The 12,507-nt window shown below is 44.6% G+C and overlaps 1 protein-coding gene across 2 annotated transcripts in view; it reads left to right on the plus strand.

The window, feature by feature from the left end:
- PPARGC1A (PPARG coactivator 1 alpha) overlaps positions 1 to 12,507 on the plus strand; it is a 359,248-nt gene that overhangs the window by 281,570 nt on the left and 65,171 nt on the right. The window contains exon 1 of one of the 2 annotated variants that reach the window (XM_040555187.1): positions 10,489 to 11,681. The exons of the other annotated variant lie outside the window; for it this stretch is intronic. Within the exon in view, the coding sequence (XP_040411121.1) occupies positions 11,634 to 11,681 (48 nt within the window). The 5' untranslated portion in view covers positions 10,489 to 11,633. Of the gene's footprint in view, positions 1 to 10,488; positions 11,682 to 12,507 lie in introns of those variants that run through there. 2 annotated transcript variants of the gene reach the window in all.

Below are 12,507 nucleotides of genomic sequence, written 5' to 3' on the forward strand. Positions count from 1 at the left end.
GCCAGAAGTATCTCCTCTGCTCACTGTTTTTTTGGGGCTGCTTGCTGCTTGTGATGAATAAGGATGACAGAACCCAGCCCTGTCGCTGTGGCAGTGGTTGGGTCAGCCTGGGCCTGGCTCACTGCAGTGGTTTATTGAAGGTGGGAACTGTGAAAGCAGCAAAATGTTCAGGGACACTAGTGGGCATGAGAGTCAACAGGGCTGCAAGCAGCTGGATAAAGAAGACTCCAAGAACTTCAGTCTGCCCCCGAAACTTGCTGTGGGACCTTCCGAACTATGGGAGGTGCAGCAGGTTTTGAAACTTTGGGTTAGTGAGGTGCCTGAGGTCTCAGGTTTCCTTAATTCAGCCCCAAGAATGAACTGTGTTTCCTTTTGTCGTGGTCTAGAGCAGGATGGCCATGACACGGCTGTTGAGCTGCTTACGTCTCTGAGCAGTTCAGGTGTAATTGCTGGGTTGTGGCGATGCCTTCTCACGAGCAAGTGGATTTTGTGGAGGGCTGGGAGCTGATAGGTTGCAGTGGAAAAAACATACCAGTGAGGGATGCTGAAGACAGCACTCCTGGGGCACCATGGGACTCAGCTTTTTGCCAGTGCACTCCCATCTCATGGTGGGACAGGGGGAACCATCAGGATCTCCAGATCCAAGGTCTCCTTCCTCTTGTTTCTGCGGGGATTGTGATATTTTTAGAGCAGCTCTTGGCTGTTCATGACAGATATTTGAAATGGACATTGAAGGATAAGGAAAAGCTGGTCATCCCTATCCTGGAAACAGAGAAGTTACAACTAGAAAGGAATTGTTGGGTCATCTATTTCATCCTCATGTGCTAGCACCATTTTTTTGTATACTAAACCACTCAGTGTTGTAATGTATGATTGATATTAATTAGGTTTCTGCAAAGTATTGCACTCCTCAACTTGAACTGAACCAGAAATAAATATATTGCCATATATTTACATTTTATTAGTTGCGAAGAAGAATAGGATGAAGGCACCTATGTGAAATCCAAAGTATGAGCTTCAGATTGAATTAATGCCAGCAGTGCCTTGAGATTAATTTGGTTACTATGGGTACAGAATAAGAAATAGTATACCATAATGTAGCTATGTTTACTGATTCATTTCTGGCATTAAAAACTAAAGCCACATTATATATGCAACAACAGTCTTTTCTTCCTTGGAAGAAGAAGGTGGGTACATTTTAGTAATTAAAGTGAATGTTGCCCTCTGAAAAGTGCCAGCGCTCTACTGGAAGAATTCTGTGATTCTTGTACAGGATCTGCCCCACCATAAGCAGCAGAGCTGCAATATACTGAAAGAGAGCTTAAAAAAAAAGGGGGAGGGAGAGAGAGAAAATCCTACCACCTCGGGAAGCTTCTAGTCTTCCACAGCTTCTTGTTAAATCTCTCTTGTAAAGCGATAACATCTGGTTCATATACCATTCAACTGTATTGGTCAAACGTCACTTTTCCAGCCTCGTGCTACGTGTATCTCATCAGTATGTAAGAGATAGAACAAGTTTTGCATCTTAAGATGTTGAAAGCTGGGTAATAATAAAATAATTCAATGGAAATACCATATATTCAGAAAGCAATTATTTTAAGGGGTTTCAGTTTTGACATGGCTAGATTAAGTATGAAGCTTTTTATTTTTTATACTTGCTGTCAAGAATGTTGTTAAATACTGATACCACCTCCTAAGAGAACAACTTTTAAATACCAAAATGAAAAGGATAAGCATTAAATATTTTGGTAGATATATTGCGCCATAATGTCTACTGCCTTGTTCTTAATACAAAGCACAGTAGGGCTTAATTAAAAACTGATTGTACGATCTATCACGAACCTGCATTAGGGATATGGATGCCAAGAAAATTAAGTTGAATAGGTGGTGATAATGAAATCGATATTTTATTGAATAGTTTTTATTCCTATGCCTTTGTTTGCTATTCTTGCCTCCCTGTCAGCAGGTACGACATTTTCCATACAAAATTCTTTGAAAGAACTCATTTAGTCTGTTGCTTCTTTGTTTCATTGTTTGATCAGCGTAAGTTATTTTGTTCATTTTTTGACAGAGCAAAAAGCCTTGATAAACTTTTGACTCTGTTGGAGCGGAGCTCGACAGTAAACAAGAACAAGTCCTCTCGAGCTTGCTGCCGGGAGTAGCTGGCTAACAACGGGTACAAGGGTGATTTTCTATTGCATGTAAGCAAAAGTCACAGTCGCTACAAGCCTCCAGGGCAGCCCACAGCCTGGTTTAGTACAGATTTCTCCTGTACCCACTCCTTGTGTGGCTTCAGAACCCGATAAGTAGAGTGTTTAGCAGCAGCAAACATGAAAATATATTCATTGGAGCATAATACCCAGGGAAGAATACATACCATAAAAGCAAGCGAGTGTTCGTATGGCCTGGGCCAGAATCACCCTTGTTACAACTTCATCAACTTAAATGCTATTGATTTTTCAGGTACCACTGACCTGAAGTTGCGTGGATTGTGCTCGGGATGAATTTGACCTATGCTGTTAAGGCCAAGCAGAATCACAATTTAGAAAGTGCAATGCAAAGAAATAGCTACCGCGTATTCCGCCGGGTTGTAACTCTACACCCGTCAATCAGGGCTCGGGGCACTGTTGGAGAGCCTCATCTTTAAATGGTTAGAAGTGTGTCCGCCAGCACTGTAGCAAACAATAAGACAAAAGAGCGCATTGTTCCCCTTCATATTTTAGGAGGGGTACGTTGTAAATAGACAGCTCGCTTTTCTGAGCGGAGCTCCTGGGCCAGCCAGCACAGCTGCATTTTCGCGTCCTCCCTTGTGAAGTTTGGTATCGCCAGTGTTTGCGGTAAACTCAAACAGCACTGCAAAAAGGGAAAGCTGCTTTTGATGATCTTGCTGCCCGTCCTGCATGAACGCGAATCACATACCGCAACGCGCTGTGCGTTGTGACTGGCGGCTCCTCTCGTACCTTGGTGTAGCATGCAACATGGGGCAACGTGCTCGAGGAGGAGGCAAGCACAGCACAAGGCTCTGAAAGCCATGAGAGGCACTGAAAGCTTGCGTTTCTGGTATGCAGCAGTATAGATATTTGAAAGGTTAGGTTCTGTCTATTTTTAGGTAGCCTTCACGTTGGGACTGATCTAAAAATGAAGGTGATATAAAAATTGCACGTGTCTCTCCTGATTTGTCAGAGATTTTTGAAAAAAGGCACAAAAAAGATCGTTCTCTAAATCAGAGAGATTTTTTTCTGAAGTAAAGCTGTGCCTCTTATTTAGAAGAGGAGCCTTTATATTTCTGATTAAAATGCCAGTACCGTCTATTTCACTCTCAGATCAGCATTTTCAGATTTTAGCAAAGTTGAAGAAATATGACTTTCCCACTTATTGTTTGGGAAGATTTATTCACTTGTGTAAATGAATTTTAAAAAATTGGCAAGGCCTTTTATCTCATATAAAATAAATTTGAAGATAAATGATCTTTTCCGCTAACATCACCTATCATTAAAGTGGCTAAATGAAAATCAAAATGCGTTGCTATTTAGCGCCTGCTCTCCTTTTACGGGAGATGAGATTGAACATGTTTACTGGGCAGGAATTGTCAGCAAGGCTTCGATTTATAGCATTGTCCGGGATACAAATTAACAACACACGAATTAACTACTGCCATGTGTTGCCCCACTCTACTTTAAATGTGGCAGCCCAGTCTCCCCAAAGCGTGTGTCTCTGGTTTGCTTTGCAAATGCCTACGCTGCCTTAAAGAAAATCTGCAAACAATGTGATATTGTATTGTAGTGAGCTGAAGCGCAAACATTTTTCCATGTCTTTGTAAGCAGGACTGCATGTGAGAATGAAACAGCTGGAGGTCTACCTCCCAAAAACCCCAGGGGAGGTGTCACAGTCATTTCTCCATTGTATGTAATCTTGGTTTAATAAATTGGTAATAATATGATGATGGAGTGCTCTTTGGTGTTGGTTTGCTGGTTTTTCAAAGGTTTTTTTTGCTTAGCAACTCTTAACATAAATTAAAATAATCTTCCATTCAGACAGTTTCCTATTTTTGCTTAGTTCTTTGTTCCTCAGAGAAGACGGGTAAGCCTGGAATGGACAGAAGGGAAAAGGTACGCTGCGGGGAGGTCTCTGCTTTAGTGGGAGTGCTGCACTAATGCCTTTGCTTAAATACGTTGCCCTGCCTTGCCATTCTGCATGTGGAGTTCGACAGAGCAGAGACCACAAATAATGTTTAATTGTGTCAGATTGTCGGGGAATTTTACGACGGTAGAGATCCATCAGGGATAAACATGAAAGTAGCAAACTTGCCTTATCTGTTGATTGGCATAAAGTAATGAAAGTACAGCCATAGCTCTTTTGGGGAAGAGGTATGAATCTTCGCTGGTACCCACTTATAAAATAATGATGAGACTAACCAGTGCCCCAGGGCAAATGATGTTTGGCAAATACTAAATTTCTCGGGAGCAAAGATATCCAAAACGGCGATAGCAGATGCAATCTCAGCATTTTGTCCCTGCTCCGTTCACAGCGAAAAGCTGGGGAAGCCTGAGCAGTATCAAAAGGAAAACCAGAGGAAATGTGTGGAGGAGTGTCTGCTTTTAACTGTCCTGGCCTCATCTTCTCTGATAAGGTCTGATTCAAAGCCTCCCTAAACCCGTTTAAGAATTCCCATTCCCTTCCAAGGGATTTGGAGCAGTGACCAGTTCCAGCCCCTTCAACCCCCATATTTTACTGAGTTTTCTTGTGCAGGTAGGTAGACAAGTGATCTGGATAAAATAATTAAACTAAACTAAATTAAATTAAAATAAAATAGTAATTCAGACCAAACCTTTTTATTGTTAGCATTTCTCCCATTCTGTTTCCTTACTGGTTTGTTTGGCCCTGACTCAAAGGTGGAAGAACAGACAAATTTCTCGTCAAAAGCATTGCTAGGAGAGGGTCAGCCTCCGAAGGTTTACAGCTGCATTTGGTACAGCTAATAACCCCTGGGCTTATCTGCCTTTATTTCACTTCTCTGAATTGGGGATGGAGGCAGCATGACATCCCTTGCCATTTGTGCAACTTTTTTAGATTAATATTGCAGCTCCAAGAAAAATGAATAATTGGACTTTTGAGCACAGAGTGGAACCATGAAACCTATAGGGATTCCTCTAGCACTAGTCACTAGTTTGCATATTGCAAGTTAACTGCAATTCATGAAGACTTCTGGCTAAAAATAGCCCCTGGGCTCAGTGTTGGCTGGCAGGAACCACTAGTTAAGAGGTCAAGCGAAGCTGATCCTTCAGGAGCATTGGCTGTTGCAGTGAGGTGACCCCGTCTCCTCTTGGCCTGTCCTTGACTGACTTGGGAAAACGGGGCGCAGGGGCTGTGGGAAGCTGAGGCAGCAACATTTGCTGTGCTGCGGGGCTGCCCGAGGCCAAGCAGCCTGGTGCCCACCACGGTGCCAAGCGCTCGTACCCACCCACAGCCTGCTCCCTGGGAGCTCGCCTTCCTTTGCAGTCCAGCATGACCCAGAGAAAGGGTTACTTAAAGGGTTACTTGGCTCATGAGCACAGATTTTTCTTTTGTGGGTTTTTTTTTTTTCCTTTTGTTCTGAGTAATATCTTCATTTTATTTTGTTTGCCTGAGATTGTAGCAGAGAGTGTCTGTGGCCTGCGTTACTAAAACCCGATCAGATGACTACCATTCAGAATTATTTCCGCATTATACTTTGTTTTAATATGAAAAATGCCAAGAGCTAGGCCCAAGAAAAAAGGCTGACTCAGTTCCACTGAGCTCTGTCTGAAGAAAGTCTTATTTGAAGATGAGAGATGTGTTGGTAAGGCTGTCTGTCATCTCCAGTTTATTAAAAAAAATTGCTAGGAGGCACTAAAGCTGTCCACTGCCTTTCCCTCTGTTCCTTCACTCAAAGGTGCTTCATTCACATCGACTTTACCATAGCAGTTTTGTGTAAAACAAGTTTTGATTTCAAAGTATTTAAAGGTTAGCGTCTCTCCAGTGCTGTGCTGCAGACTTGTGTGCGCTCCACTGCAGTCGCTTCCCCAGCCATTTTAGAGAACGGATCGGAGATGTTACGAAAGTGAGTGAATTTCTTCTTCCGTTTTTCCTTCAAGCCCACCACGAAGTGGAGCTGGCCAGGAGCGTGCTCTCCTGTACCACGGCAGTCAGGACACCACGGCTCCCCTTCCGGCTGGGACATCTCAGCGGGATGGCAGCCTCACAAGTCACTTCAGAGAGCAGTTTAGATGGTATCTTTGGAGCAGCCTTGGCTCCCAGCAAATCGCTCCGGGGAATCTTTCACCCACCCTAGGGTATCGAGTCCCCAGTGATTGTTCCTGGGATTGTCCTGCAGATCCCTCTCAGAAAAAGTTAGTAAAAAATGAGATCGCTTTTAGCAATGAACGAGTTGGGAAACGAGCTCCAGGGCAATACTTTGGATGCCCCAAGGGAAATGATGCAAGGTGGATGGTAATAGGGTTAACAGGAAGAATCCAGGTGGGGTTTTCCAGGGCCTTATGGAAACTTACAAATACAGGCTTTATACCTGAAGCTTTTACAAGCTCTGCCCTTGGTGGCTGGAGCTGGAGAAGACAATTGCCCATCCCCTGACGGGCTGTGTGAGCATCCAAGGTAGACAGGGAGGGCTTCTGGTCTCTTTCCAGGACTCAAAAGAGGAAAAAAAAGAACTTTGATTTCTCTTTTTCAAGGAAATCTCAGCAGCGAGGTGAGTAAAGGAGAGGTGACCAAAACCTGCACCGGTCTGTAATTTTGGTGTGGTCCTGCCTGCAGGAGCAGGACGTGCCAATGTGCAAGGAGCTGCAAAAGAGGCATCTCTCTCCTTTGCTTGGCCGGGTGTCTGCCCTCAGACTGCACCAAAGCCTCCCCAGGAAACTGATGGGTTCTCACGGCTCCGTTTCTCAAACATATAGGGGCAATAAATTTACATGTAGATTCTCTTTTATAGATTAGTCTCTCCGGGAAACAGTAACACCCGAGTGAAAGACATTGTTCATGCTGCTTTTAACAGGCCTGACAAGCTGGATTTTCCTGCAAATCATACAAAATGTGGGTCCTGGAGAACATATGCTCCAAACGTTGGGGGAAACAAGTGATAAATGTACTTTTTATGTAATCAGCTGGAATGCCTTTGCCTTTCTTGTTTTAGTAATGAGTAAGTGAAATACGCTCGTGAGGAGGGAAATGCTCAGGGAGGTATGAGAAGATTTAGGAAGATTTCTTTCAGCCGGTACCTATGTTCCTGCACTTCAGCACTCCTGAAGGTTTTACAAGCACTGAGTTACAAGGGGTTGCGTGTGTGCAAGCCTGGTTACCGCTGATAATCAGCTGATCTGCAGGAATAGTGAATATTCACAGTCAGGCCCACCCGCATGGGAACAGGCGAGCAATTTCCATTGGCATCCAGCACTGTTTATTTGAGCCCTCAGTATGTGGAGGCAGATGTGGCAAAATTCACCCTGGTGTCAGTAATGTCAGTAACGCATCACTGTTCGGAGAAAGTTATTTTGGACTCGGTAGTATACCGCTACTCAGACAGCGGCCCGTGGCCCAGAGCTCAGCCAGAAATTAATTTGGCCCCGATCTCTGGAGCCTTTCAGAGAGCTGGTACCGAGCACCATCGTGGTTTCTCTCTGTAAAAAAAAAATAATAATAATAATAATAATAATAATAATAATAATAACTGCCCTAGCAAAGTTGGAGAGGGCACACTGCCTTATTCCATTGTAAACGGGCTGCACCAGTGAACCCAGAAGTTCAAGGAGTTTTTATGCTGGTCTACACTACTGGCTGCATATTCTGGGTAAGATGGGCTGGATAAATAAGGAAAAGAAACTGACAAGAAAAAAAAAAAAAAAACGCAAAAAACAAATAGGATAGAAGTGGAACAGAGAGAACAGAATGGAAAACAAATACAGAAGGACTGTGGAAAAAATAAGAATAAAGTTGCACAGAAGGAAGATTTCTCATAAAAAATTAATAGGGTACATATACTTTATATAGAACACCATTCACACTAACACACCTTTGGAGTGCGGTTTGATCTTTTATATATACACAGTTGGCTTACCTTCTGCTATAAGGACGCTCGCAAGTGGAGGGTTGAGGGGAAGGGGTTTCACTGGTGGGGGAGCTGGTTTGCAAACCTCTGCTTGTTGAACTTCAACACTGTTTTTTAATTCAAGTTTGATTGCCCTTACTCCACTGGATATTAGCCAGCTTTGCTGAAAATCAGCAAGCACCGTAGTCTGGAAGCAAAGGAGGAAACTTGGTCGGTGTTGTGATGAAGGGGCTCAGTTTTGGATTTCAAAATCAGGGGCTGCAAGGTTCTCTGAGATACCTAAGTTACAGGGAACAAAAATGACCACAATTGGAAAAAAGAAAAAAAAAGGTGGGTGAAAGAATAACAGACAGAATGAATGCTGAATCCAGGAAAAAGGCAAGGACAGAGAGCTTAAAGACTTTGGTCCTTGAATCCTCTTCCCTGTCATTGCCAGGAGCCATACCTTGCAATCCTGTTAAAATATGGATCAGGATTTGGGAATCTGTGCCCCAGTGCAGCTGGAAGGCTCACCAGTGCATTCGTGAATTATGTCCCTTGAAGAAGAAGAGGAAAAAGTGGTGAATTGCTGAGACTAGGTATGGAGTAACCTGGAAAGAGGAAAATATGGTGAAGGAGGGGGATTTTACAGCAGGCGTTTCGACAGAACAGGTTGGGTCAACTGGACCCGCAGACTTCACCACCCGCGAGAGAGTTCTCTTTGTGTTTGTTACGGAACAAAATCGTGTGTGCGTACTCAGATATTGCCCCAGAAAAGACGTTTGTGCAATTCTTTCATGTTGTCAAAACACTGGGCAAGAGTACTGCTAAAGCTGCTGGGGACTTTTCAGAAGACAAGGTTTCTTTGAGGAGGGAAGCTTAGGTGCTGGCTGTGTTTCACGGGCTTCATTTACATGTGCTGAGGCTGCGCAGTTCCCAAGCTACGAGCCCATTGCAACTGCCTTCCCCTCTTTTCTCCTCCTAGATGCACTGCGCTCAAAAAACCCACCACATTAAAGCATGAAAAAAGGTCCTAGCGAGTAAATTTATATATATGGCCTGGGTCGGACAGTTTGGTTAAAAATAAATGAATTCCTCCCGAGCTGTGGGGAACCCTTGTGTAAACCTCGTGGTCTTTTGTAGTCTGAATCGTGCTTGGCATCCCTGCCAGGTGGCACTGGGGCTGCCAGCAAAGTCCAAGCTGTGGCGTGGCCGGGGCTGTAGGACAGCTCTGGAGGACTCGGTTGTTATTACAGATGGCTTGCTCTGCCTGCCATGTACCAAGAAAGTTCTCCAATCTCTAACGCTTGCACGGTGAGAGCACCGCTAAGGTTACAGTTTATATTTATCAGTTAACTTGCTAATTTGAAGGGAAAGCAGTGAAGTGGAAATGTAGAAAATAGAAACAACATGAGCAGGTCAAAATATCCAAAACAGCAATATAAAATGTTCCAGTGTAAATACATTTCTATAAAAGGTGTGAATGAAACTTCAAGAAAAAAAAAAAAGATGATGGATTCGGCACAGTCAATGAACACAATTATAAGTAGGTATTGAAGGAGAATATTCCACCAGCCATGGATCCACAGATAATAATTAATAAGAACCGACTGCACTTCAGGCGGGCAGGTGCCCAGCATTATTTCACAGCTGACTGTTCGGAGGGTAGAGGTACTCACCTTTGCCCCAGATCTTAATAATTTACTGCAGTTTTATCATTAAATCAGCATATAATTGGGAAGGAAATTAGGTTTTTTTAGTCGCAGGAGCGAAGCAATGCTGTTAATTTAATCATTCGTAGGAAAGGCTTTCTGTAGTCGTTCGGTATTTTGCTGTGGCTTTTTTTAATTAAGTAAAGTAAAAACAATGCCATTTTTGTCATCTGTGCTTGGTGAAAATATGACAGTGTGATGTGATTTGCAACTTAAGCACAAGCGGGGAAAACTGGCAATAATGAATTACAAGGGAACACAAATAAGGCGAGAATATATCTGAGACTTACAACAATTTCTGAAGTTTTTAATATCTTTGGGAAAAAGGCTATTTCAAGAACTGTTCTTCTTTTTATTTATTTTTTCTCTCAGCGAAATCGTCATCGCCTGGTATAATAATTGAATTCATTTAGCCTTTAGAATGCTTAAGTTTGCAAATAACAATGCAAATGAATATTTCATGACAAGGAGGATGATCAATTATAGTTTGGTGACTTTGACTGGGAGCCCAGCGTGATGGATCCAGTGCTTACATTTTTACAAGACTTTTGAACCCAGCTAATTAAAAAAATACAACTCCAGAAAACAAGGAGGCAGGCGGGGCTAGTTAAACAAGACCTTTATTTATTTGTTTTTCCTGATGTGGGAAGTGTTTTTCAGGTATATTTGGTACCTTGGGTTTGTTATGTATTCAGTGGATAGTGCCACCATAAACCAGTTGCACCTGCAGCAGCAGCCCCTGTTGTCTCAGCAAACGAGCTGCTCAAACCGAGAAGCCCTCGTGTTAATGGCAGGTCGGTGTTTTCACGTGACAAGGGCTTTTTTTATGTGTTCCCAAAGAGAAAACGCTCGGCCCAGGTCAGAGGGGTGGGTGCGTGGTGTATATACAGAAACGCACCCGGAGGCGAGGCAGACGCACTGGTGCTCATAGGAAAATGCAGGCAGGAATCCGCGTGGTCCTGGGCAGGACGGGGGCGGTTGCATGTCATAACACTGCTTTTGTGCACTGAGACACAGAAATGACTAAAGAGCAGCTGAGAAATGCTGTAATTTAGCTGGAAAATGGGATCTGGCTCCCTTGCCGTCGCAGGTGAGGTAACTGCAGGACTGGCTTTTATCGATACTTACTCCATCCGTGGGAAATAGTTTTTTTTTTTTTTTTTGCCAGTGTGTTTGCTGGTGGAAGAAGTAACTCAGGTTGCAGTTGTCAATGAGGAATTAACTTTGCCAGGTGTAAAATCCCCGAGTGAAAAAAAATGCCATCCCATGCTGTAACTTTTGCCCAACTCTGGGCTCGCATCTCCGGATTGAAGCGCGCCGCGGTGGCCGCCCGGAGAGGCTGGAGGCTGTTCAGGGCGCACGTGCTGCAGCTCGCCTCCGAGTTTCTTTACTTTTTCTTTATCGTAAATACGGCTCTGCCCATCGTTTGCTTTGGCCGAAAGAAAAAAGAAAAAAAAAAAAAAAGGAGGGGGGGAAGAAATTTAAAAAAAGGCGGACGGCGAGGGACGGGAGCAGTTGCATGGCAGGCAGCGGCACAACTCCGGGGGTGTGGCGCGGCGATGCGATTTTAATCACGGCGTGGTGCTGGAGCCTCAAAGGTCTGAGTGGCTTTTAGGAAGATTTACTTCGCCTCCGCCTGGGTCTGCCTCTGCGCGACGTCACGGCTGGAGCGGCGGCACAAGAAGGCAGGATGAGTGACAGCCCAGCCTACTTTTTAATAGCTTTGTCATGTGACGGGGAGCAGTAGTAAGACAGGTGCCTTCGGTTCACGCTCAGAGAGGGGCTCGTCGCCTGCATGCGCCTGTGCTCCCTGCCCGGCTCGGGGTTGTAGTTCGCGAGCGGCGCCGCTGCGGTCCGGGAGCTGGATGGCGTGGGACATGTGCAGCCAGGACTCTGCATGGAGTGACATCGAGGTGAGCGGGGGGCGCGGGGGGCTCCCCTCGGGGGGGAGCCGGCGAAACGGGCCGGCCGGCGGACTTTGCGAGCGAGTCCGAGCCTTATCTCAACTCCTGTAAGTTTGCTATTTTAAGGTTACTCGGCGGTGCCTTGAGCAAATCAAAGCTTAGCTCCTGTCATCGGTATCTCCTGCAGTTGGAAACTATTTGCATGTGCCTCTGGCTCACTCTCCCCCGTCATATGCAATATTTATGCTCCAAGATATTGATATGAATCAGTGTCTGAAGTCTTTCCAGTGGCGTTTAGTGGCCTGGTTGGAAAAATGCCATGTTTATTTAGAATAAGATTAACGTTTCTTTTTCCAAAAAAAAAGAGGAAGAAGAAGTTAAATTAACCAGTGGCTTCCTATTTTCCTTGCTCGTTTCACTCTGCTCTGTGGCAGGTTTCCTCGTTTGTCAGCTGCAGAATTCAACCTCCCCCCCCCCCCCCTCCAGGAACGAACACCCTGGGGTTTTGCTGTAGATGCTTTTAAGAGAGATTTCTGGAAGTAGACGCTGCCCTGCTTCTTTTGTCTTGGAATGATTATCCCGTAGCTAATGTCCTGTAGAGCAGGGCTCTCGGTCGGCCCAAGTAGGCCAACAAACGGTTAAATGCCACTGCACGACAGAGACAAGAGGATGAACCGTGAGAATAGAGTTTATGCAGGACTGTGCGAACTGCTGCTGCTGCTGCTGCTGCTGCCACCGCCGCCGCCGCTGCTGCTTGTGTAAAAATAGACGGCAATACATCAAACCCACAGCTTCTGCTGGCTACAATTCATAAAGGAGGAAAGAAGGAAAAAAA

Source organism: Cygnus olor, chromosome 4 (assembly GCF_009769625.2).
Source record: "Cygnus olor isolate bCygOlo1 chromosome 4, bCygOlo1.pri.v2, whole genome shotgun sequence".
NCBI lineage: Eukaryota > Metazoa > Chordata > Aves > Anseriformes > Anatidae > Cygnus > Cygnus olor.